The sequence below is a fragment of the Ursus arctos genome, unplaced genomic scaffold (assembly GCF_023065955.2).
Source record: "Ursus arctos isolate Adak ecotype North America unplaced genomic scaffold, UrsArc2.0 scaffold_31, whole genome shotgun sequence".
Classification (NCBI taxonomy): domain Eukaryota; kingdom Metazoa; phylum Chordata; class Mammalia; order Carnivora; family Ursidae; genus Ursus; species Ursus arctos.
Genome location: NW_026622997.1, coordinates 15,016,059 through 15,044,055, shown reverse-complemented (window position 1 = coordinate 15,044,055; position 27,997 = coordinate 15,016,059). Strand labels below are relative to the sequence as shown.

Sequence of the window (27,997 nt, the reverse complement as noted above, 5' to 3'; positions counted from 1 at the left end):
GCAGTTGGTTCATCTGATGAAAATCTGCCGACAGAATTCCTGGGGGAAGAGTGGACACTCTTTTCTTTTCCTTCCCGACTCTCGTGGCGACTACGGGAGAGTGATTTTAATCGGAAACCCCAACCTACACGATCTTTCAGAAAAGAGAACTTTGGGGGAGGAGAGGCTGGGGGATGAACAAGTCCCTTATTTCTCCGTGGACTTTTCGCCTCTGGTTGGGAGGAGCCTCCAGCTTGGCACTAGAGAAAGAAGAAAATTCGTGAAACTGCCCAAAGCTGGCATTTTCCGTCGCCGGAGTCTTCGACTGCCCGTGGCTGGTGGTTCTGAAAAGCATCTCACTACTGAATTGACTTTCCTAACAGACCGGACTGTGCCCTTGACCGGGAGGTGAGAGGACCGCGAGGACAATTATTTTAGCGCGGGTTGTGGGTTAAAGGAGCATCTGCTTTTTCCGCCTTTGGCCAAACGAAGACACTGGTCCCAGAAGAGGTGCTGGCCAGGGCCCGCCGCCGCCCGGGTCCCAGGCAGCATCAGTCTGTGCGCCCGCAGCGTGCTGGACCACGTCCAGGTCTAGGGCGCGCCGGCTTCGGGGTTTGGAGGGACGTAGGTCCAAGTATCCCCCTCTAACAGTGATTGGCCTTCAGGGGCGGCTCTTTTCTAGATAGGGCTGGGAACCACCCGAAGCGTGCCGCCTGCAGAGCAAAGGCTCAAGAAAAAAATTCCGGGAAAACACTTCCTTCGCCGCTCAGAGTGGTTACGAAGAGATTTAAGCCATTTCAAACGATTTCTTTTATTGGACGCCTCCAGGTACCGGAATCACCCCAATGAGGCGGGTGAACAGACGAGTTCTTGGTGTCGGTCCCGGGGAATCCATAGCGTCCTGAGCCCTCTCACCTGGCTCCTCCAGGCTCCAGAAAACCTCCCCAGATGGAATGGGGGTATTTCCGCGACAATACCAGTAAAGACGATCTTTAAAAAAACGTTTCCGGTGCATGGCTACTGAGAACTCACTGAGTCCCAATCCCCTGTTTAAGCAGATAAGGAAACTGATCCCCAGAGGGAGCTGAGGAGAGCCGGAGAGAAAGAGAGCGCGAGCGCTTAGTGTCCTGCTTGTGCGCCCGGGGCCCGCAGAGCCCACCCCTCCCTTCCCCGTCCAGCTACCCTTAGTTCCTCTCCCCCATCCTTCTCCAGGTTCACTTTAGGGACTTTCGCCCCACTGATCCATGTCCCTTGAGCAGCCCCTAGGCCCTAGACCTCACGGGGACCTTTGACATTCCTTCGGACGCCACGCCCCCAACCCCCCCCCCCCGAAAAAAAGTACAGACTCCCGAACACTCACAACAGCTCTGACAAAACCCGCGGGCAGAAGTCCAAAGTTAGTAGGCGCAGGCGCATTTACCCAGACTAGGGCGCACGACGGCCAACGTCCTACAAACGGTGCCTAGGAACTGAATATCGGTTCTCAGGGGACTTTGCTGGAAAACCTATGTCTCAAAACCTTCCATCTAAACGCAGTCCGAAACCCCAGAGGCGAGGCGAGGTTACGGGCTGGGGGGAAAGATTTCAACTTAAAAGAGACCCTCCAACTCCCCATCCCCGCCCTCGCCCTTAGACATCTTGGCTTCAGTTTCCCGAGGGCTCGGGTCACCCTCTCCCTCGGTTCCTACGTCTGTCCGGGGAGGGCTGGTGCCGGGAGGGTGGGAGCTGACAAGGAGCGAGGAAAGGCGGAGCCTGGGAAGACGTGTCATTATAAACGTGCGGGCAGCTGTCAGGCGTCGACGCTGCGGTCAGAGGGGAGACTTTTCAGCACCGCAGCTGAGAACAGAGCTCTTAACCCTCGTCCACCACTTCTGGATTTCTAAATAAATTCTCTCTCTCTGTCTCTCTGTGTGTCTTTGTCTTTCCATATCTATCCAATTCATTTTTAAAGAGGGAAAACATCACCTTGCCCATCTAGGTTTTTTTCTTCTATCTTTCAGGATCGTTGGCGGAGAGCGCAGGCAAGGTGGGACAGATGCTGGTGGAAGTGGGACAGAAGGCGGACTGCGTGTGCTCCTACGGCATGAAGCTCAGTTGGGACATCAACGATCCGCAGATGCCTCAGGTGCGTGAAACCGGGTGTGCGCGCGCACACGTGGCGCTGTCCATCCAAAAAAGGGCTGGTGGCATTCAAGTGCTTGCAGAGACTGAGGAGAGACCTCTCCCCACCCCCACATCCCTGAAAGTCTTCGATTGTTAGAGGGACGTACAAACGGCAGAGTTGGGTTTAGTGATGTGTCTTCTCCTTGCACTTGTCTGAAACACACCAATAGTCCCGAGAACTGTCGATTAGGACTCAAGTTCCCAGTCATCTGGCGAAAGCAGGACACCTGTCCCTAGCTTTCCTTTATCCAAGGTAGAAATCAGGTGATTCTCTCATCCATTCTTTGAAATCTATGAGAAGGGTACAGTGAATGCAGACACCATTGCTTCTTATGCAGAAGAACTGTAAGATACAACTATAAATCACAGTGACCCAAATCTTAACAAATAGCATGACTTGAGTGATTTATGCAGACGCCTTTGGCTGCTCGGATGGTCATGCTAACCAGACCACAGGTGACAAGAGAGCCTCTAGAATCTGAATTTTGGACCTAACTTCTGAGCTTACTTCTGTAATGACAAGGAGATCACTTCCTTTTATGGTGATTTTGTTTTAGTTTGCTTTGTTTTAATGGAGGAAAGCAGTTTAGAGCTGAGTCTGGAGAGTGAGCTGGACAGTTATGCTTGGTCATGCTGGTTTGGGGCAAAAACTAGGAGTGACTTTGAAGTCCTGGGTGTAGGTAGAAGGCAAGAGGAGTGGCTTCCCAAGTATTTGCAAAGGTGGGCTTCCAGCAATGTTGTGGCACAGGGAAAGAGACTTCCATGTGCCATATAGATATTCAGACAGATAGCAATTCATTAGCAACGTCATGCAGCTTCCCGAAGAGATCAGCACTTTTTATTGCATATACATATGTGTAGTAATTTGTTTTAAAGTCTGCTACTTTACAGTCACCCTGTACCATTTGTGGGAAAGTGAACCATAGCACAGCAAGATACCTCATTTGCACTGACCTCTGTCCAGAAAATCTTCATAGAAAAATAATCTAACCTTGCATTTTAGAAAAGAGCCACTTCCAAATAATGGAAAGATGGCTCCTCTTTCATGCATTTTGTAGACTTCCTCTGCCAATATGAATTCTTTTTCCTTTGCAAGACTGGTTCTTAAGCAGGGAATGTGTGTAGTATCTCAAAAGGGCAGGTGCACTTGGAAATAAAGTAGAGAAACAGGTTCCTAGCCTTGCTCTGGCTGACTGAAGGAGAAAAGGCTAAACGGACTGTATGACCTTGACGTAGTTCCTGAATTTGCCTTAGTTTCAGGCTAAGATGACCTGTCATCGAGTGGTGGAACTAGATAACAATCGGAAACTATCAGCCAGATTTTCTGTCATGTTCAGGGTGCGTGTGTTTGTCTGCGTGAGTGCATGTGCCGACACATTAGAACAAAAGCAACCCAATCCTTGAGTCCTCCATGTTTGTTTTGATTTAAAAATATCATCTCTGTGGCTTCGCTTTTCAGTGTCACTCCTTTAGTAGCTGGTCTGAGACATGGGGGGGGTGATTCTCTACTCTTACAGGGGGACACTAATGGAATACTCTCTTCTGGAAAATTGTCTATTTTACTAAGATCCTTCGATTGAAATATTCACTTTTAAAAAAATAGATATTAGTGTTTAGTATAAACTTGAGAGTTAATAGTACATCATTATATATTTCATTTGCGACTTACCTTAAGTCAATGTATTAACTTATGCAATTACAATATTTCTGAGAAAAGATAAATGATGCCTATTAGTATTAATAATAATTTCAACAATATCCCTGTGGTTTTAGAAACAAAATTACCCATTTACCTATTTTTGTTAGAATGTATAATACGAATCATGTATCCAAGTCTGAGTTATCCAACTGAGAATAGTTTTGCTTTGCAAATGTTAGATCTAATTTCCTTGGGGTGGTGGGAGGGAGAGAGGGTGCAAATGGCTTATTACTGTGATAATACTCTTCTGAGCCTCTATCATACCAGTAAAGCCAGTGGAACCTGGCTGCCACAGATCTTTTTGAATCCCAGTTATGCCACTGTAGAAGGTTCTCTTTCTAACTTCCACTTCCTTATCTATGAACTAAGAGTATGGGTGCCTATCATGGAAGGTTGTCGTGAGGATCATTAGATACTCCATAATGTGGCTTGGCAGGCCACACTGTCTCTGTGCCAAATGCCCAATTCTGCCACAGACAGAAAACAGCCATAGCTAATACGTAGACAGATGTGTATGCCCATGTCCCAATACAACTGTATTTATGGGTCTCGAAATTTGAATTTTAGATAATTTCCATGAGTCATGAAATCTAATTCTTTGGATTTTCCCCAACCATTAAAAAACATAAAAGTCCTTCTTAGCTTGTGGACCGTACTAAACCAAGTGACAGACTGGACTGGGTCCTGGATTCCTAGTAAAAAATTAAATGCTTAGTAAATGGCAATTTTATATTAAACTTCTACACCAGAGAGACATTGCAGTATAGATAATGCATATCATGGGCAAAGACCACCAACGATGGATACTGGAGCAGTGCTCAGTTTTTTAGCTATAACGTATTATTTCAGCCATGTGGGTCTTTGTTGAGAAGAGCGACAATCCACATCGCTCCAGGGAGAGGTACAGGGCTCGGCCGTTTCCACCCCCATGCTTGGGTTTACCTTGATGGTTAGGTCCTTCATCACTGCGCCCCTATAAACTGGGAGAGCTAAGTTGGGAGGAGCATGGGAAGCTGTTCTTGTCTCTCTGATGTTGCTCTAGGTATCACTGCTGATGTAACCGACAGGTCTGGGGAAGAGGCGAGAACTTCAGAAGAAAAAGCACTGGATCAAAGTGGAGATGTTTACAGACTGAATAGCATATCGGTGATAGAGCACTGCAATCACTTTTTGCCCTGGCACTTTGATGCTTAGTTTGAAAATGTTTTCATTCAGAACTTAACATTTAAACATGCCCAGAAATGCTCTACCATGGTGGTAAGGAAAACAGGCTCTGGAGCCAAACTGCTAGGGCTCAAATCCTAGAGGCAGGTCTTACTAGCTGTGTGACCTTGGGCAAGTCAGTTGACCTCTCTGACCTCCGTGTTCTATTGGATTAACTACGCATTATAACAGTTCCCACTGTCCGTGTGAGTTATGAAGGCTAGATGAACCAGTACACCTGTACAGCATTTAAACGATAAGAACTTTAGGGGCGCCTGGATGGCTCAGCGGTTAAGCATCTGCGTTCGGCTCAGGTCATGATCCCAGGGTCCTGGGATCAAGCCCCGCATCGGGCTCCCTGTTCGGTGGGAAGCCTGCTTCTCCCTGTCCCACTCCCCCTGCTTGTGTTCCCTCTCTCGCTGCCTCTCTCTGTCAAATAAATAAAATCTTTAAAATAATAATAATAAATAAATAAATAAAAGATAAGAACTTTATAAACATCAATGAATAGCTAGTGGTCAGAATAGCATGCACAGACCGGAGGGTGACGTTTTGTGATGGCACAGTTTGTGGGTTTTAGGACACTTCTGGGATTAAAAAGAACCAGTTTTTATTCTAAGGTGCTTGGGAAGAAATGAAAGGCCTGACGGGTCCGGCTTGCGCTTGGTGGGCTCACCCGTCCTGCCCTTTCGCGCGCCCTCCAGGAGCCGGCCCACTTCGACCACTTCCGCGAGTGGCCCGACGGCTACGTGCGCTTCATCTACCGCAGCGACGAGAAGAAGGCCCAGCGCCACCTGAGCGGCTGGGCCATGCGCAACACCAACAACCACAACGGCCACATCCTCAAGAAGTCGTGCCTGGGCGTGGTGCTGTGCGCTCGGGCCTGCGCCCTGCCCGACGGCTCCCGCCTGCAGCTGCGGCCCGCCATCTGCGACAAGGCGCGCCTGAAACAGCAGAGTGAGCGCCCAGCACCGGGACGGGGTGGGGTGGCCCTGTGGCCACGAGTTCCCTTTCCCCAAGGAATTTTCCCCTTTCTTCCTTCAAAAGCACCTGGGGTCGGAGTTATTAATATTTCTCTCCTGCTGGCTTGGCAGAGAAAGCATGCCCCAACTGTCATTCCGCTTTGGAGTTGATTCCCTGTCGAGGGCACAGCGGATACCCTGTCACCAACTTCTGGCGGCTTGATGGCAACGCAATATTTTTCCAAGTAGGTGGGGGGACATCACAATTTGTGGTGGGTATTTGCATCATACCATAGGGACCAGACCACCTGCCATGCGCCTTAGGAACTCTAGACTAACCTAAATCGAGCTTCATGGTCAGAAATCGGGACTGGGGCTCCCAGAGCCTTACCCGGCGCCCAGGAATGAGCTCAGCTTCTGTGTGCTGTAAAGACAAGAGATAGTAAACCAAACTACAGTTACAGCTGACTTAATATGGGGAAAGGATTGTTAGGTAAACTTTTAAGATATCTATTAATGATGCTGTATTATTAGTTCAATAATTTATTCTCTGTCTTTCTGGAAAAACAAAAAACAACTTGAGATATTGGGAAAAACCATCAATTTTTGACAAACATCACCAGCTTCCTTTGGCAGAATAAAGATATGGTTTATTTCCTTATTAATGCAGGCCAAGGGAGTTCATGATCACCCAAGACCAGAGAGCAAATCAGAGACAGAAGCTAGAAGAAGCGCCATCAAGAGACAAATGGCCTCTTTTTACCAACCCCAGAAAAAGAGAATTCGAGAACCGGAGGTAATGGGGAGCTGACATGACACTGTGGTCAGTGTTCATTTTCATCACAAAATATACTGCTAATTATGTAAAATATGGATGTCATAAATTAATTAGAAAGGTTTTATTTTATGTGAAAATTATATCTCCAACAAAATGTCATTGAATCCACATTTTGGATAGGGTTCCTAATTTCTTCTTCTTAAAAAAAAAAAGCAAACTGTCTCTATAGTCAATGACAGCTGACAGCCTGATACACGGGCAGGTATCCAGTTTTAATAAAGAGAGAAATAGGTGCATATCAACAGTGAGTTAACAGGGTATCCTTGAGAACATCCTTTGCATTGTTCACACAGAACAAATAAAACTTCTTGGGGCAACTTGATCCAGTTTGGCTTTTCAACCAAATCATGCCAAGCTGGCAGTGCTAGTCAGGGGATAAGAGAAGCCAGTGTTCAAGCACTTTCTATGTGCCAGGCACATAGAGTCTAAGAGTTTCACACATGAAACAGTCACAAAGGACTTAAGAGGATGTGGTTGTTATTGAAATTTTAAAAATTAGGAATCTAAGGTTCAGAGACGTTAAGTAATTTGTTCCATTAATGAAGGACAGAGTCAGGATTTGAACCCAGGTCTATGTCAGTCTCCTGTGACTCCGTTATTATGAATATAGAACGAGGAAACACAAAGCCATCTGCCACTCAGACCTACACTGCCTGGCCACCCTGAACTCTCTTCTTTCGGCAGTGTGGTCTTCATGCCTGAGCAAGGTCAAGTTCTGCAGCCCTTGGACCCTGCATTCAAATCACATACCAGAGCAGTACAGCACTCACAACACACAACTGTCCCATTGGAAGTTTGTTTTTACTTGGTTGGTTGGCTACTGTTACAGATGAGGGTGCCTACGTAATTTACATTTTTATTTACAAATAAAAATTTATATCATTTTTTTAGTCCGGAGAGAATCAAGACAACAGTGGACATTTCAACAACATGCCTCCCTTGGAAAATCCAGAAGAGTTTGATATAATTACTGATGCTGGCTTCCCTATTCCAGGGCAGCCTTGCTTTTCCTTCCCAAGCTCCGATACTTACAAAGCTACCTGTGACGTAGCCACCTTCCAAGGAGACATAATGCCACCCTTTCAGAAATATCCAAATCCAAGAAGTTTTTTGCCTAGGCCACCTTGCAGCTATGAATTGGCAGGTCCTAGTTACACAAATTCAAGCCCACATCCCACCCTTTATGCAAATGCCAGCAAGATCCCTGATGACGCAGACTGGCTTCATCTGAATGCACTACAATATAACGTCAATTCATATAGCAGCTTTGAGAGAAGCTTTGATTTCACCAGCAAGCAACATGGCTGGAAACCAGCTCTTGGCACACCTGGCCTTGGGGAGACACCCGACCATGGACAGTTCCAGGCTGTGGCCACTCACCCTTATTATGACACAGAGCTTCCCTGCAGGTACCTCAAGGCTCCCCCAGCAGGTGCTCCAGCACTACAAACCGTGATCACCACCACCACCAAAGTGTCCTACCAGGCCTACCCGCCCCCTGCTCTGAAATGCTGTGACAACGCCCAGGAAGTGAAGAGCCTTTCAGGGTGTAACTATGCTTCCGAAAACATCCCCATGTCCATATATCTGAAAGGCTTGGACTTCCCAGCCACAGTAGCCATGGAAGCCTCTCCAACCAGGTCACTTCCTTTGAAAATTCCAGGCGATTGCAGAGCCATCAGGCCCACGTTGGCCTTTCCTCAAGAGTCTGCTCCCTCCAGGACAGATGGAGTAGAGACTTGGGATGTGTGTCCATCTAGCTTGGGGTCTGCAGTCAGTTATTCAGATGGGGTTAGTCCATTCTTTAGCTACGACAATGAGGACTTTTGACAACAGTCCTGGGCACCAAATAATAGTGGTGCCCCTGTGTGCAGTGAAATGTGGATGGAAGCAACCTCTTGCTTCAGTGGGGAGATCGATCTAGGGGACATACATAACAATAATAATGCTGATCAGCTGAGAAAATTAGGGGTTGAAATGTTTAGACAGTATAGGGAAATTTTTGCACAGCATTTTAAAACCTACCGGGTTCAGGGGCACCTGGGTGGCTCAGTCAATTAAGCCTCCAACTTGATTTTGGCTCAGGTCAGGATCTCAGAGTTGAGAGATCAAGCCCCATGTCAGCCTCCACGCTCGGTGCAGAGTCTACTTGAGATTCTCTCTCTTGCTCGCTTTCAAATAAATAAATAAACAAACAAACAAATAAATAAATAAATAAAATCTTCAAGGAAAAAAACCCTACCACACTACATAGGATTAGGTCTGAAATGTGACTCTCCCAAATGAACAAATAAGCGAGTTGGATACCATGATGATTAATAAGCTAAATTCACCAGAGTAGAAGCCAAGAATCCTGGTTCTCATTCTAAGCCCTTTCCCATTTGACCATAGGGAATTTAGAAATCCTTATCTGGCCCTTAGAGGTTGTCAAAATAGTTTCAGGAAGAAATCTTAACAATCTTATCCCCTGAGTCGTTTCTCAACATTTTTATTTAACATTTACAATCTATTAAAAGAGCTTCAGGAAATAAATTGGATCATTTTATCTCCAAGTATATAACTTTTTAAAAATCTGTAATATTGCAATGATAACATATAATTGTTTTTAAGAGAAATTTGTCAGTGTCGGCTGAATACGTTTTCTTAACATCAATGAGTGTTTTAATAACAGAAACAACCTAACAATGATGTGTATTTAATGGATTTTTATTGTGCTAAAATATGTATTTTCTGATTAAGTTTCAGAACTGGAATCGACATGTTTTATTCAAATACAAGTTTATTGTTCCTTTGTTACTTCTTATAAATGTCATTGATAATATTTGATTGAATGTAATACAGAAGTTTTAAGGTGATGTTGCTGTTGCTTGAGTTATTTCAAAACAGAAATAGGAAAAAAAATTTGTTCACCTGGGAAACTCTTGTTATAATATACAAAAACATATTAGTTCACTTAACAGTTTTATAGTTTATTTCATTTTATTTTTTGTACCTTTTGACCCCCTTTACCCATTCACCCATTTTGCTCACTCCCCTCCCCCACCTCTGGCAACCAATCTGTCCTCTGTATCTATGAACTCTCATTTTTTGTTATTTTAGATTCCACGTGTAAATGAGATCATATGGTATTTGTCTTATCCTATCTGATTTATTTTACTTAGCATAATGCCCCCAAGATCCATCCATGGTGTCACAAATAACAAGACTTTGTTCCTTCTTATGGTTGAATACTATTCCATTGTATCTATATGCCACATTTTCTTTCTCCATTCATCCATAGGTAGACAGCTACTTAGGTTGTTTCTGGGACTTGGCTATTGTAAATGATGTTACAATGAACATGGGGGTACATACAGCTTTTCAAATTAGTGTTTTCATTTTCTTAGAACAGATACCCAGCAGAGGAATTGCTGGATCACATGGTAGTTTTTTTAATTTTTTGAGGAACCTCCATGATGTTTTCCATAGTAATTGTACCAATTTACATTCCTTCCAACAGTGCACGAGGGTTCCCTTTTCTCCACATCCTTGCCAGCACTTGTTATTTCTTGCCTTCTTAGTAATAGCCATTCTGAAGGAGTGAGAATGTGCATCCATCCTTCTTTGGTCCACAACTTCCTTCTGTGATATGTAACTGTGGCTACACGTTAGAATCTCCTGGGCAGCTGTAACAGTCCTAGCACTCAGGATGCCCCTCAGACCAATTAAATCAAAATCTACGGGGATGAGACCCAGCCAGCATATTTTAAAGCTTCCCAGATAATTCCAAAGTGCAACCACTATCTATAATTTGCCAGAATAGTACTGGAAACCTCTTTACTGTGAGTAGGTCTAGGAAGCTGAAAGCAATATAGTCCTGTGGAGACTTGAAAAAAAGACACTATTCTCAGTAGCAATTAATCTTTATTATCTCTGTCTTTTCCCTGGATGCCAATGTTGTGTTCATTTAATGGAAAAGGGAAGATGTTGGCATCCACTTGTTGCTATTTAAAATACAAATTAAAAACTGGATTTTGAAAACAATAAAATAAGATATAATACCCTGCCTGTAAGTCAAAGCATGAGCTCATTCATTCATTCATTCATTCAACAAATATTTATAGAGTTCCACTATGCTTCAATGGTGTGCTAGTATTAGATATATGCAGGAGTTACATAGAAGCTTCTGCCCTCTTGGAGCTCACAGGCTGGTGGACCACACAGACATTAAAGGGACAAGCACACAATGTGAAGGAGAAAAGAGTCTCTGTGCTGACATGGAGAATAAGGAAATGGAAATGAACCCACTGGGATAAGTGGTTAGGGGAGAGCTCCCTGTAGTACTGAGTTAAGAAAAAAGAGTAAGATAAGGCTGTCCAGGTCAACAGCTGGGGAAGAGACTGCAGATGAGAAATAGCAAGTGCAAAGGTCCTGGGGCAGCACAGCATGTGTGGTCCCAGAAAGTCTAGTGCAAAGCGACAAGAGGAAACACAGAATAAAATGGGTTAGAAGGGAAAGCAGAGTCCAGATTCTTGAAGTCCAAAACAAGGAATTGACATTTTATTCCAAAAGCAATGGCAAAATGTGCAAGAATCGTCAGCAGAAAAGTGACATAATCTAACTCATGTTTTGAGAGGATTAGATAGATAATGGGCTGCAGGGGAGTTCAAGAGGCAGGGAGACTATTACAAGTCATCCAGGCATGACATAATGATGGTTTGGATTGGGTGGTAGCAGCGGAGACGAAAAGAAGTGTTCAGATTCACAATGCAAGTTGAAGGTAGAATCAATGCAAGTTGCTTGTAGTTTGGATGCGAGATAGTAAGGAAAAGGGAAAAAATCAAGAACAACTCTCATTTTCTAGGTTCAACCAACTGAGTGGCTGGTGCCATTCTCTGAATAGCGGCAGCTGAGGAAAGAACAGTCCATGCTTGTAAGTCATCCGAGTTATCAGATGAATATAATCCTGCAGCTCTGTGGGGAGATCTGAGCTACAGATACAACCCAGGACGTTGCAAGTCTAAAGCTGCTTTTTAGCAGCTTACCTGGTAAGACAGCCTGGAGTTGTGCTGTCCAATATGGTCACTGGCTTTATGTGGCAATATAAATTAATGAAATAAAAATTAAAAATTTGGTTCCTGAGTCATACTAACCACATTTCCTCAGTAGCCATGTGTAGCTAGCAGCGGATAAGTGCATGTGTAGCATATTTCCATCCTCACAGAAATTTCTATTGGACAGTGTTGGTGTAGAAGGAGAAGAAAGGGGAATCTGGTATGGACCATAAGGAATTCCCAACTTGTAGTTAGAGTAGGAGGATCTGGGACAGAGGAAAGAGAATTAGTGGTCAGATAGGGAGAAAACCAGGATAGAGAAGGGGGTCACCGAAGCCAAAGATGAGGACAGAAAAATGTTCATTGGATCTGACAACATGGAAATCATTGGTGACCATGACAAAAGCCATTTCTGGGGTGGGATGGGGCTCTATGAGGTGGATTGGAATGGGCTGTGAGCCAATGAGATGCAAGGAGTCAGACACAACACCTCTTCTCCACGGATTATGTAAAGTTGATTTCACGGCGTAAATGAAAGCCAATGTGTTTTATTAAAAGCTATGTTGAGGTGCACCTGGGTCCCTCAGTCATTTAAGCATCCAACTCTTGGTTTCAGCTCAGGTCATGATCTTAGGGTCATGAGATCAGGCCCCATGTTGGGCTTCTCGGTCAGCACGGAGTCTGCTTGTTCCTCTCCCTTTGCTCCTCTCCCCGCCTGTTCTCCCTCTCAAATAAATACAAAATTAAAATCTTGTAAAAAAAGAAGAAAGAAAAAATAAATAAAAGCTATGTTGATAGCTTCAAATTTCTTCCAGAAAAATTTGCCTTGGTGATAGGGTTGCCAGAGTTAACAAATAATATAAAAGATTCCCTGTTAAATTGGAAATAAGATAAATAACAAGTACATTTTGAGTAAAAGCATATCCCAAATATTGCAAGGACCTCTAGGAAATATTCATTGTTTATCTAAAATTCAAATTCAACTGGGTATCCTTTATCTGGCACTCCTACTTGGTGGGGATATTATAATTTCATTGCTGTTCAAAATATGGTAAATGAGATTTGATGAACTAGGAGATTAAAAATGTCTTTACAGGGCACCTGGGTAGCTCAGACGGTTAAGTGTTTGCCTTCGGCTCAGGTCATGATCTTAGGGTCCTAGGATCAAGCCCTTAGTCGGGCTCCCTGCTCAGTGAAGAGTCTGCTTCTCCCTCTCCCACTGCCTGCTGTTCCTCCTGCTTGTGCGCTCTCTCTTTCTCACTCACTTTCTCTCTCAAATAAATAAAATCTTCTAAAAATAAAATAAAATAAAAATGTCTTTACATAAAATGATTTGGTAGTGAACTTCTACAAGGAAAAAAATTTATTTTAACTGTGTAGTCTACTTAATGGGAGAGAATATATTTCTATCATCTCTTAAAGTATAAATATCATAAATAAACAGTAAACTCTTCAAAAACCAAAAAATCACCTTTAAAATTTCTATTTACAAACCACACAGAACAGACAACCAGAGTTCCTACCACTAACTTCTTCTGCTGATAGTCACCCTATTTATTCATATTTCCATACCACTTGGTTAAAGCAAAAAAAAAAGAAAAAATCTTCCTATCCTACATCAGTAATGGATTTTCCATTAATCAGCCCATTAAAGCTGGATCTTCTGATCCTCTCTCAGACAGCTGAGCTACCCATATAACTTTTGTTTTACGATTTGTCTGATAAATCTTTTGAAACATGAGGCATTCGGGGGCCGTGGGATGGAGAGAAGAGGTTGAAGAAGCCCTTCTCTGACTGTAGCCACCTGTGACTGTCCTGACTGATGTACCAGACGGGCACTACTGAGTAAAAATGCCACCTGGCTGCCTATGGAGACCTCTGCACGTGGAAAACAAACATTCTCTTCCCTAGTGCTTCTTAAGGGTGAGGTTTAAAAACCCCAACTGAAAAAGCCTTGTGTCCCCAGATGGCCTATGTAATAGACTATATTACTGACCCAGGTTTCCAGAACCCGCCTGAATTCCTTCTCTTCACCACCCTACGCACTACGCTTTTAGAGACCTTTTCTGGGGCGCCTGGGTGGCCCAGCGGTTAAGCATCTGCCTTCGGCTCAGGGCGTGATCCCGGCGTTCTGGGATCGAGCCCCACGTCAGGCTCCTCCGCTATGAGCCTGCTTCTTCCTCTCCCACTCCCGCTGCTTGTGTTCCCTCTCTCACTGGCTGTCTCTGTCAAATAAATAAATAAATTCTTTAAAAAAAAAATAAAGACCTTTTCTGGCGATTGCCAAGATGTAGCAATAAAACCGCTTACTTCAAGGGCACCCAGAATTACGACACCAGAAAGGGATGTACAGAAGTCATCTATGGAGGTCTCTGTCTTCAGGCTCGAGTGCTAGCCCTTCAGGCTTCTGAACAGAGACCCATCCATTTCTGCTCTGGGTGTCACTATCCTTGTTGCGAGAATATCATAATCATCATGGAACTCTAACAGAGCTTTTAAAAACAAAGGTGCAATCTTATGTTTTGATTTTGTGATTTAAAAAAAATCAAGTTCATCTTGGAGAACATATCTGCCAAAATGATTCAAAAAAATTGCGACATATTCAACAGGATATATTCGTTCACCAGCTATACGCTAAGTGCTCAGTATAGGAATTATATAAAGGGGGCGCCTGGGTGGCACAGCGGTTAAGCATCTGCCTTCGGCTCAGGGCGTGATCCCGGCGTTATGGGATCGAGCCCCACATCAGGCTCCTCTGCTATGAGCCTGCTTCTTCCTCTCCCACTCCCCCTGCTTGTGTTCCCTCTCTCGCTGGCTCTCTCTCTGTCAAATAAATAAATAAAATCTTTAAAAAAAAAAAAAAAGGAATTATATAAAGAAGCACAAAATGTGGTCTCTGCCTTCAGGAAATTTCTAGTAAGCAAGAGAAATAAGACATGCCAAATAGCATGTTTCATAGCAGCGAAGGCTACGTTATCACATGCATTATAATATTTTAGAAATGTAAAAATATAATGATGTCTAAGAATTTTCCCTTGCTAATTTTAGAGTGGACATTCACTGGGCACCCACCCCTGGTGGAAGCTGAGACACTTGAGAACTTGTGTAACAAAAAGGAGAAGAGAAAGGAGACCACTAAAGTCTGCCCATGGTCAGTCTGGAAGTAGAGGAGAAGCTCTCAACCATGTTGGATTTGGTGGGATCTTAGCCTGCTGCCCGTGTGCCAGGGTCTTACACAGCTTCAGGAAACCACTCCCCTTCCACTTCCAGGTGGACAAGATGAGCCTGGAGCATTTCGTGGTGGTAGAAAGTAAGTGCAAAACTAACAAACCAACCAAGAACAACAAAACTCCACAACAACGGGATCATGTCAAAAGAACACAAAAGTCAACTGAAAGAGGTCCCAGCGGCCAAAGCTGGAACAATTAAAAAAAAAAATAGTCTTGTAGTAGAATGCAAAATATTTTTACAAATCCATGAGTCCATCCTGATATAAATATATGATCAAATAAATAAATAAACTAACAAATGGGGGAGAAGAGACAAATGTCCAGAATAATTCCAAATAATTTATGTAGATACTGCACCCTCAAGAAGACAGAGCATAACTCCCCATTCCTTAACTATGGTCTGTACACTGTGACTTCCTTCCAAAGAATACTATACAGAAAGGGAAAAAGTAACTTTATAGTGGAAAAGTCTGGCAAGCTCTCCCTCAGCCAGGTGAGCAAGGCCAACATCAACAGCGAGCAGTCATGTTGCTAGTATGTGCCCCTGATATGATGTGATGAAAATGTCATCTCACCTCTGTGCTTTTCCTCCCCCCAAAATCAGAATCCCAATCTTGTCATGAGAAAAACAACAGATGAGGGGCATTGTACAAAATACCTGACCAGTCCTCCTCAAAACTGTCAAGGTCATCAAAACAAGGACAGTTTGAGAAGCTCTCCATCTGGAAGAGTCTAAGGAGAAATGACAAGTACACAGAATATGGTATTCTGGATGGCATCCTGGAAAAAACAAAACAAAACAGGATAGCGGGTAAAAATTAAGGAAGTCTGAATAAAGTATGAACGTTAGTTAACAATAATGTATCAATTAATTATAACAAATGTGCCACACTAATGTAAGATGTTAATAATAGGGGAAACTGAGGGCGCCTGGGTGGCTCAGTCGGTTAAGCATCTACCTGCAGCTCAGGTCATGATCCCAAGGTCCTGGGACTGAGTCCTGTATCAGGCTCCCTGCTTAGCAGGGAGTCTGCTTCTCCCTGTCCCTCTGCCACGCCCCCTGCTCCTCGTGCTCGCTCTCTCTCTGTCTCTCTCTCTCAAATAAATAAATGTGAACTCTATACTATTTTCTCATTAATTTTGTAACTCTAAAGCTGTTCTGAAAACTAAGGTCTATATAAAGTAAAAAATAAACATTCCTCTTTCCTGGAGCCCATCTTGGACAGAAGGATCTCATGCACAAATGGTAGAGCAGAGCCTTTCACCAGCAGGGCAAAAATGTCTTTTCTATATGTTTAAAACCTTATTATTTCCCACTTCAATGTCTATTTGAAGCATTTTCCCATCTAGGATTTTGATCAGACTATTGCACTGGAACAAATTTAGAAAGATGAAATTTAATGTGGTAAAGGGCTTATCCTGCTATCTGGGGGTCCAACAAACAGACAAATGCAGGTTGGAATTGGTGGGTCATCGGCAGCCCCTGTGGAAAGAACTCTGGAGTTTAGTAGGCCCTGTGATTCAACAGTGTAACAAGGCTACTCTCCGACAGCAGCTAGTGAAGCAGACAGGAGCATGGCTAGACAAGATGTGGCCATGGTTACAGACACTTCCAGTGAGCCACTATTGTCCTGACCATCCTCCTTGGGTGGCCGTTCTTTGATCTTGTCACCGCCAAGCCCAGTTGCATGTTGGGCATGCCCCAGATATGCCCGTTTTGGGTGGAGGAGCTCCAAACAACAAAAACGTCATTCCCAGGCTGACAGCCTTTGCTATTGAAAAAGCCGGAGCAACATTAGAGGACATCAATAGAATTAGGCACTCAAGATAACAGCTAACATTTCTTAAGTGATTATTCTATGCCAGGCACTATGCTAAATACTTTTCACATATGACCCAATTTTATCCTCTGTCAAGAGATGTGACCAGTGGGCTCCACCCTCATCATGGAGTGTGCCTGAGATTCTCTCTTCCTCTCCTTCTCTCTCTCTCTATTAAATAAAACTTAAAAAAAAAAAAAAAGACATGACCACCACTCAGTGCCTACAACAAAAAGCTGAAATTATTGCTGAACAAGGGATAGCTGTGTTTATAAACCACACAGTCTCTGAGCAAAGCAGAGAGCTGCACTTGGATAGGATTTGGGCAAATGTTAAGTTCAGGGACTGTGCCTGTTCCGAAGCAGAGGTCTTAGGGATGGGTTGTTATTTAGCTCTGGAGACAGAGTAATTGAAGGAAGACAGTTGTTGGTGGGCTGACCTTCCGAAGGGGTCATTGCATTGAGGCTGTTGCTAATTGGCTGTTTTTGAGAAGAACTGTGATCTGTCGTTGATTGGTTTACTGGTTACTGTAGCAAGTTGTCATTGATCAATTATGATTACCTGTTGCCAAAGCCAAAGAACAACTGGTACTTTCTTTAAAGTGAACTATCTTTTTTATTCTCATACCACAAAATACCATGATGCAGTTGCATTATTATCCTCAACCAGGGATTTAAGAAACTGAGACTGAAAGAAGTAACTTGTTTCCATTACAGAATTGTAAGATGGAGGCTTAAATCCAGCTCTCTCTATTGCCAAGGCTCTGTTCTTAAGCACAAAGTTATATGCACTAACTGATATCAGAGCTAGGATAAGGTGGGAAAGATACTGCTCTACCTGGCACTCATCATACCTTGAGTCTATTAGGTGAGGTATTAGTAACCTGGACCATATTCAGAAAATAATGAGGAAGGATGGGAAAATGAAAATAGTTTGCTGTTTGGTGTATTAGTCAGGGTTCTTCAGAGAAACAAAACCAATAGATAAATTTCTAGAAATATATAAGAAAGTCGGAGAATGAGAGAGAGAGGGAGAGAGAGAGAGAGAGAATGAAAGGGAGAAATTTTAGGCAGTTGGCTGACATGAATGCAGGGCTTAGCAAGTCAGAAAGCTGTCAAGAAGGCCCACAGCCTGGAAATTCTGGCAAGAGTTGATATTGGGGCCATCTTGAGTCCAAATCCACAGGGCAGCAGGCTAGAAACTCAGCAGGGTTTCTATGTTACAGATTTGAGGCAGACTTGCATCCTTGGGCAACCTTAGTCTTTCCTCTTAAGGCCTTCACCTGACTGGTTGAGGCCCATTTACCTGATAGAGGGTAACGTGCTTTCCTTGAAGTCAGCTGATTTAATGTTAATCACATCTATAAATACCTTCACAGAAACTTCTAGAATAATTTTTGACCGAACAACTAGGAACCATAGCCTAGCCAAGATACTCATAAAATTAATTGTTACACTTGATAAAGGTGGATTCAAGGGACCAGGGATATTTAGGTAGAAGAAAAGACTTAGATAGACCATGATAAAGTCTAGAAATATTTAGATGTAATCATGCAGATACGGGATTAGGTACTATAGTTCAGAGTTTAGGGGCATGGTCTTCACACAAAACTGCAAATAGTGAGCATAAGAAAGGATGCTGCCCGTACTTGCACAGCTGTTTAGTGGGGGCTGGTTTTGGACCCAGCACTTTTGTGCACTGTGAAGATGGGGTAGGCAGTTCCTTTTGTGGGAAAACAGGAGGGCTACAGCTCCTTTCCCTCAGGGTACCTGGAAGCTCTCCTTCTTGCTTATGGACAAATGTCCTAAATCGCTTGGAAGACTTGTATGGCAACATAGGAAATAAGTGCTTTACAATCTGAAATAATCATGAAGGTGGGACAGAAAACAGGATGTCTTCGAGAACTTTCCTCAGAAGCAACCCATTGAAGGTAAAGAGGAAAAGACCGGAGAAAATGCATCCAATTAAGCAAAAGTATTTTGTAATCACACAGCCTTTTCCATGAGCCTTGGAATCCATGAATCTAGCTAAGCCCTCCGAAAATGGGACTCAACACATCCTTAGAAGGAAGATAGAAGGTAAGACTCCAACATTTCCAATATCAACTTCCATCATACCTCCCCTGTTTTGTATTCCTTCATGACTCATTCAGGACAAAAGCTCAGCTCCAACTTACAAACTGCCTATCCATTAAACACAGCTTAGAATACTTACACTTTAAAGTTTGGATTTATTTTGACAAAATTTAATTAACATAACGTAAGATCAGAAAAGATTATGTATTATACAAACTAAAACATATTTTCTACAGAGAAGGCTAATACTATGCAAAGGTAATATAAAAGACTTTGTCTACTGATCAAAATGATAGGGTTACCATAGTAATCTGTAATTCTTACTCTGCTACTAGTATCTGGTGGCTAATGACATTCTTCTACACTCTGCACTGCTGGTGGAAAATATTGGAGATACACCTGTAATTGTCAGCTACAGCCAGAAGACCCCAGAGGTTTGGTTCTCTGGTGAGAAAGCTGTCTTGGGTCTGTGAAATGAGCCATTTGCTGAGTTTGAAGGGAGTAGCAAGTGGTGGCAGAATGCCAAATGCTATCAGTGACCTGAATCAGTGTGCAAATGCCAAGAAAATAATTTCCAGGTGATGTCTCAGGAATTTTAATAGATTATAAATCAAAAATGGCTGCTTGCTGATAATATCATGCACTTCACCTTGAATTTCTAGAGTATTCATTGGACTGTGGATACGGAAGTTCTCAAAAGACATAAACCTGTCTACTTAAATTCAGCAAAGAATGGAAAAATCTCATTTGAACCCCTATAACCACCTCTTCTTTAAACTGTTCTCCAGGGGAAATTCTAAGACAAGAAATCAATTCTAAAATGTAAAAATAGAGTAAGGGATGAAATCTCCATTCTTTTATTGGACAATTGCAATGGTAAGCAACCCTGCTACACTGTAGGATTCAATAGATAGCAGGGGTATTTGTGAAGTAGGAATACTTTCTAAAAGTTGCATTCACAGCTTTTTGGGTCCCTAAATAATTCTGGCATCGTAACCTGTTAGAGTCTGCCCTCCACTTCCACTCGATCGGCTGTGGAATCACAGACACTCCATGCCAGGATATACAGAAGCTCCCAGGAAGGGGCCTGTGTAAGTCAGAGTTCTCTAGGGAAACAGAACCAATAGGATGTGCATGTAGGTATATGTGTGTGTGTATATATGAATGCAGGTACTACATATACATACACAGATTTACTTTAAGGAATTGCCTTGTGTGATGTGGGGGCTGGCAAGTCTAAAATCTGTAGAGTAGGCTGCCCGGCTGGAAACTCAGCAGGATTTGATTCTACCTAAGTAGTCTTGAGGTAGAACTCCTTCTTCTCAGAGAAATTTGTTTTTGCTCTTAAGACGTTCAACTGATCAGATGAGACCCACTCACTTTTGGAGGGTAATCTCCTTCAAAGTGAACTGATTGTGAATGTTAATCACACCAACAAACTACCCGCACAGCACATCCAGGTTAGTGTTTGACTAAACAACTGGGCATCAGAGCCTAGCCCAGTGGACACATACATTGAACCATCAGAGATCATTGGCTGAGGGCCCTTCAACATCCACCCTCGTTGTACCAACTGCCTGGAATGCCCTTCCCTGAGATACTCACATGGCTGATTGGCCCTTGACCAACATCTACCCTCGTTGTACCAACTGCCTGGAATGCCCTTCCCTGAGATACACTGCTGGTTCGTCTGGTCATTTTGGTCTCAGCTTGAATGTCATCTTCACAGGGGCTTCCGTGACCATCTGTTCTTATCCAGCTCCTTTTCCACCTCCCTTCTTTCTATCCCCATGCCCTGTTTCATTTTCTTCGTGGGCATTTTATTTTCTTCATGGGAGTTTTTTGTTTGTTTTTCTTATTGTTTCTCTGTCCCACCAGAAGGTACTGTCTATTACAGCAGGTCCAGGACTATCTCATTCATCACTTGCTCATGTCCAGAACAGTACTGGCATAGAGCAGGCACTCAGTCAATATCTGTACAATCAATCAACAGAGCCAATGAGGCACATAACTCATTCTATTGTTAAATAGCTAATTTATAAGAAACTTATGAAAATGTTGTTACTTACGCTAAGCTGAAATCGCCTCTATATGTTTTCATCATTTGTCCTAGATTTATCTTTTGGACCGCCCAAAATCATTCTGTTTTTCATTCTATATCTTTAAGCATTTGGATACAGTATTTTTGGCCCCTATTAATTGTTTCTTATCCAGGCTAAATGCCTTTAATACCTCCTAATTATGGTTTCCAGAGTCTCCCCTAATTTGTTTGTATCCAAATGAAAGCTTGCTTTCTTAAGACAAGCCTGCCAGAGTGGGACACATTATTCTGGACAGGTTGTGAGCAGCACAAGGAGCAAGACTGCCACTTCCAAGACCTGAATGTTTTAACTCTATTAATTTGACCTAATGGATCATTATCATTTCTAGGAGTCAGAGCACACTCCTACATACACAGAAACATGACTCTTTATGGTGACTAGAAATTTACTGAACACCTATCTGTGCTGAGCACAGTACACTGTGGGATTTTAAAATATATGTATCTGTCTCAAGAAGTTGATAGTCCAAGAAGAAAAAAAACTACAACACGTAATCAGAATTTTCAGAGCTGGTAGACAGTTTCAAGGACATCTAGTCTCATCCTCTCTGTTGATGGAAAAGCAATGGGGCCCCAGAGTAGTCAGTGATGAAATGATAATGAGTAAGACAGAAGAGAATGTAATTGAGTGATCAATCATACTGTGTGGACAATAAGAGCAGAAAAAGAAATTCAGAAGGGTAAGAAAATCAGTGGCACTTTGAGTTGCTGGTAAGAACCTCACAGAAGAAGGAAGCCTGGGCCTTGGGTTGTGGAGAGAATATGACAGATGGAGGACAGAGAAAGCCTTTGGGAAAAGTGAGCCCCTGAGAGGCCACCTAACAGGACAGAGGGTGGAATGTTCTTGAGACAAACTTACAAGAATAAACGGTATTTAGGTAAAATACCAGTATGTTATATAATGTGTGATTAATTAAATTATAAAAATAGTCTTTGTAAATGTAAATTTAAAGTTTTACAGAAAGCCTACCAGACTAAGGAGAACCCAGCCCTTAGCAGACACCAGAGAATATGAACTAAATTCTATGGATAATTCTAATGTAAGTAACAAGAAGATGCTGTGAATAGTAATAACTAACCACACATCAAAAATCTGTGTATCACTGTGTTATTTATACGATATTTTCCTTCTAAAGCCCTAAGAGTACTAGAGCCTAGCAATAGTCCAGTGAACATGGTAGAAAAATAATAGTGTTTAGAAAAGAAGAAACTGATTCACAGAAAAGAATTTGGGTTCTCTAAGTTTTCTTCTGACTTTATTCTCTACATTTGTCATAGTACAATCTGAAAAAAGAGAGAGAGAGAGGAGAGGAGGAAGGAAGGGGGGGAGAGAGGGAGGGAGGGAAAGAGGGAAGGGAGGAAGGAAAGAAGGAAGGAAGAAAGGAAGGAAGGAAGGAAAGAAGGAAGGAAGGAGGGAGGGAGGGAGGGAGGGAGGGAGGGAGGGAGGGAGGAAGAAGGATTAAAATCTTGTATTTCTAGAGGTGGTGATTATACAACATTGTGAATGTATTAAATGCCACTGAAATGTTCACTTTAAAATGGCTACTTTACATTATGTAAATATCAGCTCAATTTTTTAAAAATCTGTGTTACAAATTCAGAGGAGGTATTATAATACAATAAAACAATCTATTTCCATTGTATTATACACCTAAAAATCTTTCTCTTATTGGTTTATAAAAACAACACCTACATTTACTCATTGGATTCAGAGGATTCAGGAGTAGACTGGTCTCAAATTTGGGGTGAGCAGTATAGTGCTATGGAAATACCTCTGAATCCAGAATTTGTATAAAAAACTATATATAATTATTTTCTTTGAAATTGGTTATGTGCCTCAGATTGAGTCATGTAATCACCTTGGATGTACTTTCTGCATCAGTATAATGGAGACAGAATTGTAAGGGTCAGCTGTGGCAATGCTATGTATATTCATTCAACAAATATGTTTGGAGCTCCTACTGTGTGCTAGACATTGCCTTGACATTGGAGATAGAGCAGAGGACAACTAGCTCAAATGCCTGCCCTCACTGAGTTTACATTCCAGTTATGCAGACTGATAAAGCGCAAGATCTCAATATGAAAATATATAGTATGGCAAATAGCGATAACTGCTATGCAAGGAAACAGAGCAGACAAGGGAGATTGAAAAGCACGTGCTGGTAGGAGGTATGCACATTTAGATGGAGAGGTCACTAAGAATGAGCCCCTGTGGGTTAAGATCTGAAGAAAATGCAAAAGCTGGTAGATAAATGGGGTAAGAGCATTCCAGCAGAGAGAATAGCCAGTGTTCAGCATGTTTGGAACAGCCAGTTCGCTGCACCTGGATAAGTAAGGGGAGAGTAGTACAGATAAGGTAGGGCCTTGTAAGTGTTAATAAGAACTGTGACATAGGATTGACATAAGAAAACATTGGAGAGTTTTGAGCAGAGGGTCTTAACCTAATATATTTTTTAACAGAATTGCTCCGGCTGTTGTGTTGGGAATAGATTGAAGAGGGGGTAAGTGTATAAGCAGAGTAACCAGTTGGAAGGTTATTACAATGATATGGGCGAGAGATGATGGTGGTTTGGACCAGGGTTTTGGGCAGCAGGGGTGCTGAGACATGGTCAAGTTCAGGGTATATCACAAAGGTAAAGCCTTTGGATTTTGCTGTGAAGAGGAGGAGAGAGAAGATTCGAGGATGACACACCAAACATTTAATCTGACAACTGAAATCATAGGGTTGCCATTACCTGAGATGGGGAAGGCTGATGGAGGAGCACTTTGGACAAATGGTGGAAGGAGAGAGTCTCAGGGGCTCAGTTTTGAACATGTTAAGTTCAAGCTGTTAGATTTCTAAGTGAAGCATTGAATAGGCAGTTGGGTAAATGAGCCTAGAGTTCAGGATGGAGGCACAGGCTGGAGAGACAAATTTGGGAATCGTTGGCATATAATGACACTTGGCATTCATAGATTGTAAAGTGCTATTCCAACACACAGCATTGTTACCTAGCCATTACTCATGAATATAACACAACAGCAATCATTGCCCCACTAACCCCTCTGTTGGATCACCAAAGATTCTTTTTAAAAGATTTTTTTTTAAGAGAACACATTTTTTTTTCTTTCCGGAAAATAAGGCATATGCAAGTGTTAAGTTTTTCTTGTTCTATTTTTCAGCTACTATTGCTGATCTTAAATACTAAGAAGTTCAGAGGTTCATAATTAGCTTTAGCCTTGCAAAGTATTATCAATTGGAAGTTCTGCGAAGGCCGTGTAATGCCATCCTCTTCAAGAATGCTTATCTTCCCAGGGACTGAAAAGCTCAAATGTGATATGCACAGTCTTAAAGAAGCATGACGCTGCTAGATCAGCCATTGTCTTGATAGTAATCACGTACTGAAGGATATACCGCCAATCTTTGATAAGAAATATGCTGGTAGCTAAAAACTTACACACTTTTGAACATTCTATCCCATAAAAAGAATTGAAAGAAACCTCTACTAAGATTTAACTACTGAAAAAATGATTGTTTGAGGATGAAACAAAAATGTAAAACACAAGGATGAAAGTATATGGGGGAATTCCAAGAATAATGATTCTATTAAATCACCAAAATCTTGATTTATGTTGAGAAGCAGAATATGTGTTTTGCCGTTTTGCTATTATATATCCACATGTCAATTCACAAAAATACAAATAGAAATATTTGGGGATTCGAAAATACAATATTGTTCTGAAATTTTTGAAGTATCGATACTTAAAAGCAAATTCTTGAATTTCTCGTTCTGCAAATGGTAGAGTGGCTTGTATTGGACTCACTCTCTTTCAGGTAACAGTTCTAAACTCTGGGCAAATATAAAGTTTAATTATTTGAAGGTCCTAAAAAGTCACGAACTTTAGGTAGGTGTCGGAGGGCATTGGACCCTTGAGAGAAAGGAATCACGCGGGCTGTAGTTCATGTTAATACAGCTTCTCTTCTGACAGCCCGCCCCAGTCCACAGGACAAGCAGCAGCTAGAACCAGAGCGTAATACTGCAATGTTTTGGGCTTGTCAGAGGTTGGAGTGTGGGGCCAGCAAAGCAGCTAGAAATTGAGGGCAGAGTCTTGGAAAATCAGGATCCACAGAGAGTACGCCCCAAATCTGTAAAAACTCACATTAAATTCTTGCCTGAACCCTGATCTGTGTGCCTAGACGAGACACCAAGTAGACCGTCATAAAGCAACAGCTGGAAAAAAGCTGAGCAATGAATCGTCTGCTGCCCAATGCACGGGAGACCAAATTTGGAGTTTGCATCTGACCAAGTTGGATGGGTCCGGTAAACGCTAGGCTTTCCACCAATACCCTACCAGGGCCACAAGGAGTAAAGGTTATATCCTAGTTCTAAAGAATAGACCCTAACACTGATGGCAAAACTAAAACAAACCCCGTCTTTGGCTTCAAGCGTAAATTAAATCCCTATTTACAAAGTGAATGTGGAAATAAAGCAAAATGCTTGATAGAATTCGAGTCTCCCCAGAGTTAAAAACCTGGAACTGTGTTTGTCAAGGTGGGGAAGTGGGGAGCTGCTGAATTGTTTGCTCTCTTCATTTCTAATAAAAACAACAGCAACATACTTTCAAAACTGTCATTTCCCAGAAGTAATTTTGGGCCATCTTTCCTTTATTGTATCATCATGGTTAGCTAGCAGAACCAGTTTAGTCTTAGCTCAGCAGCCAATATTTCCAGTTTTCAAACTCTAAACATATTTCAGCTGGCTCTAAGATGATTCACTAACAAGCCAGACAACATAAAAAAATTCCTTAGAATTGGTATTTTGACATAACCAAATCCCCCACTGCAATAGGGCAATGTGACCAGGAAGCCATTACATTTTGAAAGCTACTTTTAATTTATTTTCTCAAAGTACTTTTTTCTTTATATATTATATATAAAATAAATGTATTATATATATATGAAATATCTCACTACATATATGTAAAATATATGTAGTGATAAAGGGAGAGAGAATGCATATTATATATACTATATTATGTGTATTATATATTATATTGTACTTTTATATAACAGTATGTATATAATATTAATATGTTAATATTTAATATATATAAGAAGCTTAACAGTCCCTGGGCTACCCTTCCTTATATCTGGTTCCCACCATCTTGAGGCAACAACCTTTTTCAAATATTTCAAGGGTATCTTCTGGCATTACCATATTTCTAAAGCACGTGTTTATACCGATCTTCCTACCTTCTACCATTTTCCTGGGAGTTGTTTTCTCTCTCCTGTGTTAGATCCTCTTATTCTGGGATCCTACGCCTCCTTTTTTGATTTATCTCTCCTTCTGGTGGATCACATTATTGGGCATCCTGAGAAAGGATGCATGGGAGGGTTCACAGGAGAAAGAGCGCACATCTCAAACTGGAGTGTCAGATTCAAGGCGGAAATCAACTTTTCCTCAGATTTGGAAGACATTGCTGTTTTTGGTTTGCTTGGATATCTTCTCAGTTTCCAGCATCAGCTACCACTGTGATTCCTAATCACGTGTGTGACCTGTTTTTTTTTTTTTTTTTCTTTTGGAAGCTTTTAGAATCTTCCATTTATCACTAGTGTTTTGTTTTGGAAATTTCAGTGATGTGTCTTCATGTTGCCCCTCCCCCCCCATTCTTTTACTGGGCATTTAGTGGTTTGTTCAATCTGAAAACATGTGTCCTTCAATTCTGGATTATCTTGCATTATTTCTTTGATTTTTGATCCATTTCCTCTTTTCCTTCTTTTGTACATTCATTAATTAGATGAAAGACTCCATCCTTTTATTTTCTAAATTTTCTCTCCTGTTTATTTGATTTTTAACTCTATGCTGTCTTGTTCTGATTTCCAGGAGTTTTTCTTCAATGTATCTTCAACTATTCTATCAATTTAATTTCTGTTTATCCTAGTTTTATATTCTAAGAGTTCTTTTCTGTTTTCTGAATATTACTTTTTATATAATCATCTTTGTTTCATAGATACAACATTTTCCATTTGTGTCTTGGAGGATATTCTTTATTGTTTTGGTTTGTTTTGCTTGTTTTCTGTTTTAATGCTCCCTGTGTTGTTTCTGTCTCCTCTGAGTCACAGAATTCCCTCAAGTGTCTCACATTCCTTATTTGGGTGGCACCTGTGAAACTAGGGGGACTTAACTGTCAGTATCTGAGAACATTACTCTCATCTATTACCTTACCGGCATAAGCCGGAAGCCATCTTTCTGGAAGCCAAGCAGAGAAAGTGGCCTAGGGTCTCACCACTCAGAATGCAAGTAGCTCTCTTAACCTTCCTGTCTTAGCTGGTGCTGTGTCTTGCCTTCTCCTGTCCTAGTTAGGGGCAGGCTCTGGTTGGGAGCTAGAGAATGAGATTTGAGGGTCTGTTTCTGTTAGAGATTATCAGCCAATCCTTCCATCTTCAGCCCCACCCCAGCCACTTTCTGTGGTCCCTTGAAATACCCGACTGCTGAACTTCTAAGTTTGACAGTGTGAGTCAGCTTTCTGCTCCTCTGACGGTCTTCGTAGTTACAGCTTTACCTTAAACAGGTGAACATTTATGCTCAGGAAAAAGTACTGTACTTTTCTTGATTCACCCAAGATTTAGGCTTTGTGAGATCGTTCACAAATAAGCAAAAAATAAGTATGATTTGTTAGAATACCAAGTGGAACTGGGTATTTACCCCAAAGATACAGACGTAGTGAAGAGAAGGGCCATATGCACCCCAATGTTCATAGCAGCAATGTCCACAATAGCTAAATCGTGGAAGGAGCCGAGATGCCCTTCAACAGATGACTGGATTAAGAAGTTGTGGTCCATATATACAATGGAATATTACTCAGCTATCAGAAAGAACGAGTTCGCAACATTTGCTACAACATGGACAGCAC

The 27,997-nt window shown here is 42.1% G+C and overlaps 3 protein-coding genes across 7 annotated transcripts in view; 1 reads left to right on the top strand and 2 right to left on the bottom strand.

The window, feature by feature from the left end:
* The window catches only part of SYCP2L (synaptonemal complex protein 2 like), a 147,764-nt gene that overhangs the window by 108,526 nt on the left and 11,241 nt on the right, over nucleotides 1–27,997 (bottom strand). For 2 of the 3 annotated variants that reach the window (XM_057305082.1, XM_057305083.1), the window contains exon 1: nucleotides 8,870–8,955. The exons of the other annotated variant lie outside the window; for it this stretch is intronic. The gene's annotated coding sequence lies outside the window, so the exon portion shown is untranslated. Of the gene's footprint in view, nucleotides 1–8,869; nucleotides 8,956–27,997 lie in introns of those variants that run through there. 3 annotated transcript variants of the gene reach the window in all.
* GCM2 (glial cells missing transcription factor 2) lies at nucleotides 3–8,776 on the top strand. The gene is made up of 5 exons (XM_048225501.2): nucleotides 3–2,104; nucleotides 5,749–6,001; nucleotides 6,139–6,251; nucleotides 6,677–6,802; nucleotides 7,736–8,776. The coding sequence occupies exons 1-5, from the start codon at nucleotides 2,015–2,017 to the stop codon at nucleotides 8,672–8,674; spliced, it is 1,521 nt and encodes a 506-aa protein (XP_048081458.1). The 5' UTR covers nucleotides 3–2,014; the 3' UTR covers nucleotides 8,675–8,776.
* The window catches only part of LOC113264443 (transmembrane protein 14C), a 100,223-nt gene continuing 81,100 nt past the window's right edge, over nucleotides 8,875–27,997 (bottom strand). Inside the window, exons 6-8 of one of the 3 annotated variants that reach the window (XR_008956693.1) lie at nucleotides 14,762–15,887; nucleotides 14,188–14,548; nucleotides 10,731–14,102 (exon numbers count right to left, since the gene is read on the bottom strand). Coding sequence is in view for 2 of the 3 variants with exons in the window: in XM_048225496.2 (XP_048081453.1) it covers nucleotides 15,725–15,887 (163 nt within the window). In the remaining variant the exon portion in view is untranslated. Of the gene's footprint in view, nucleotides 9,016–10,730; nucleotides 15,888–27,997 lie in introns of those variants that run through there. The other 2 variants (XM_057305085.1, XM_048225496.2) reach the window with 2 other exon arrangements.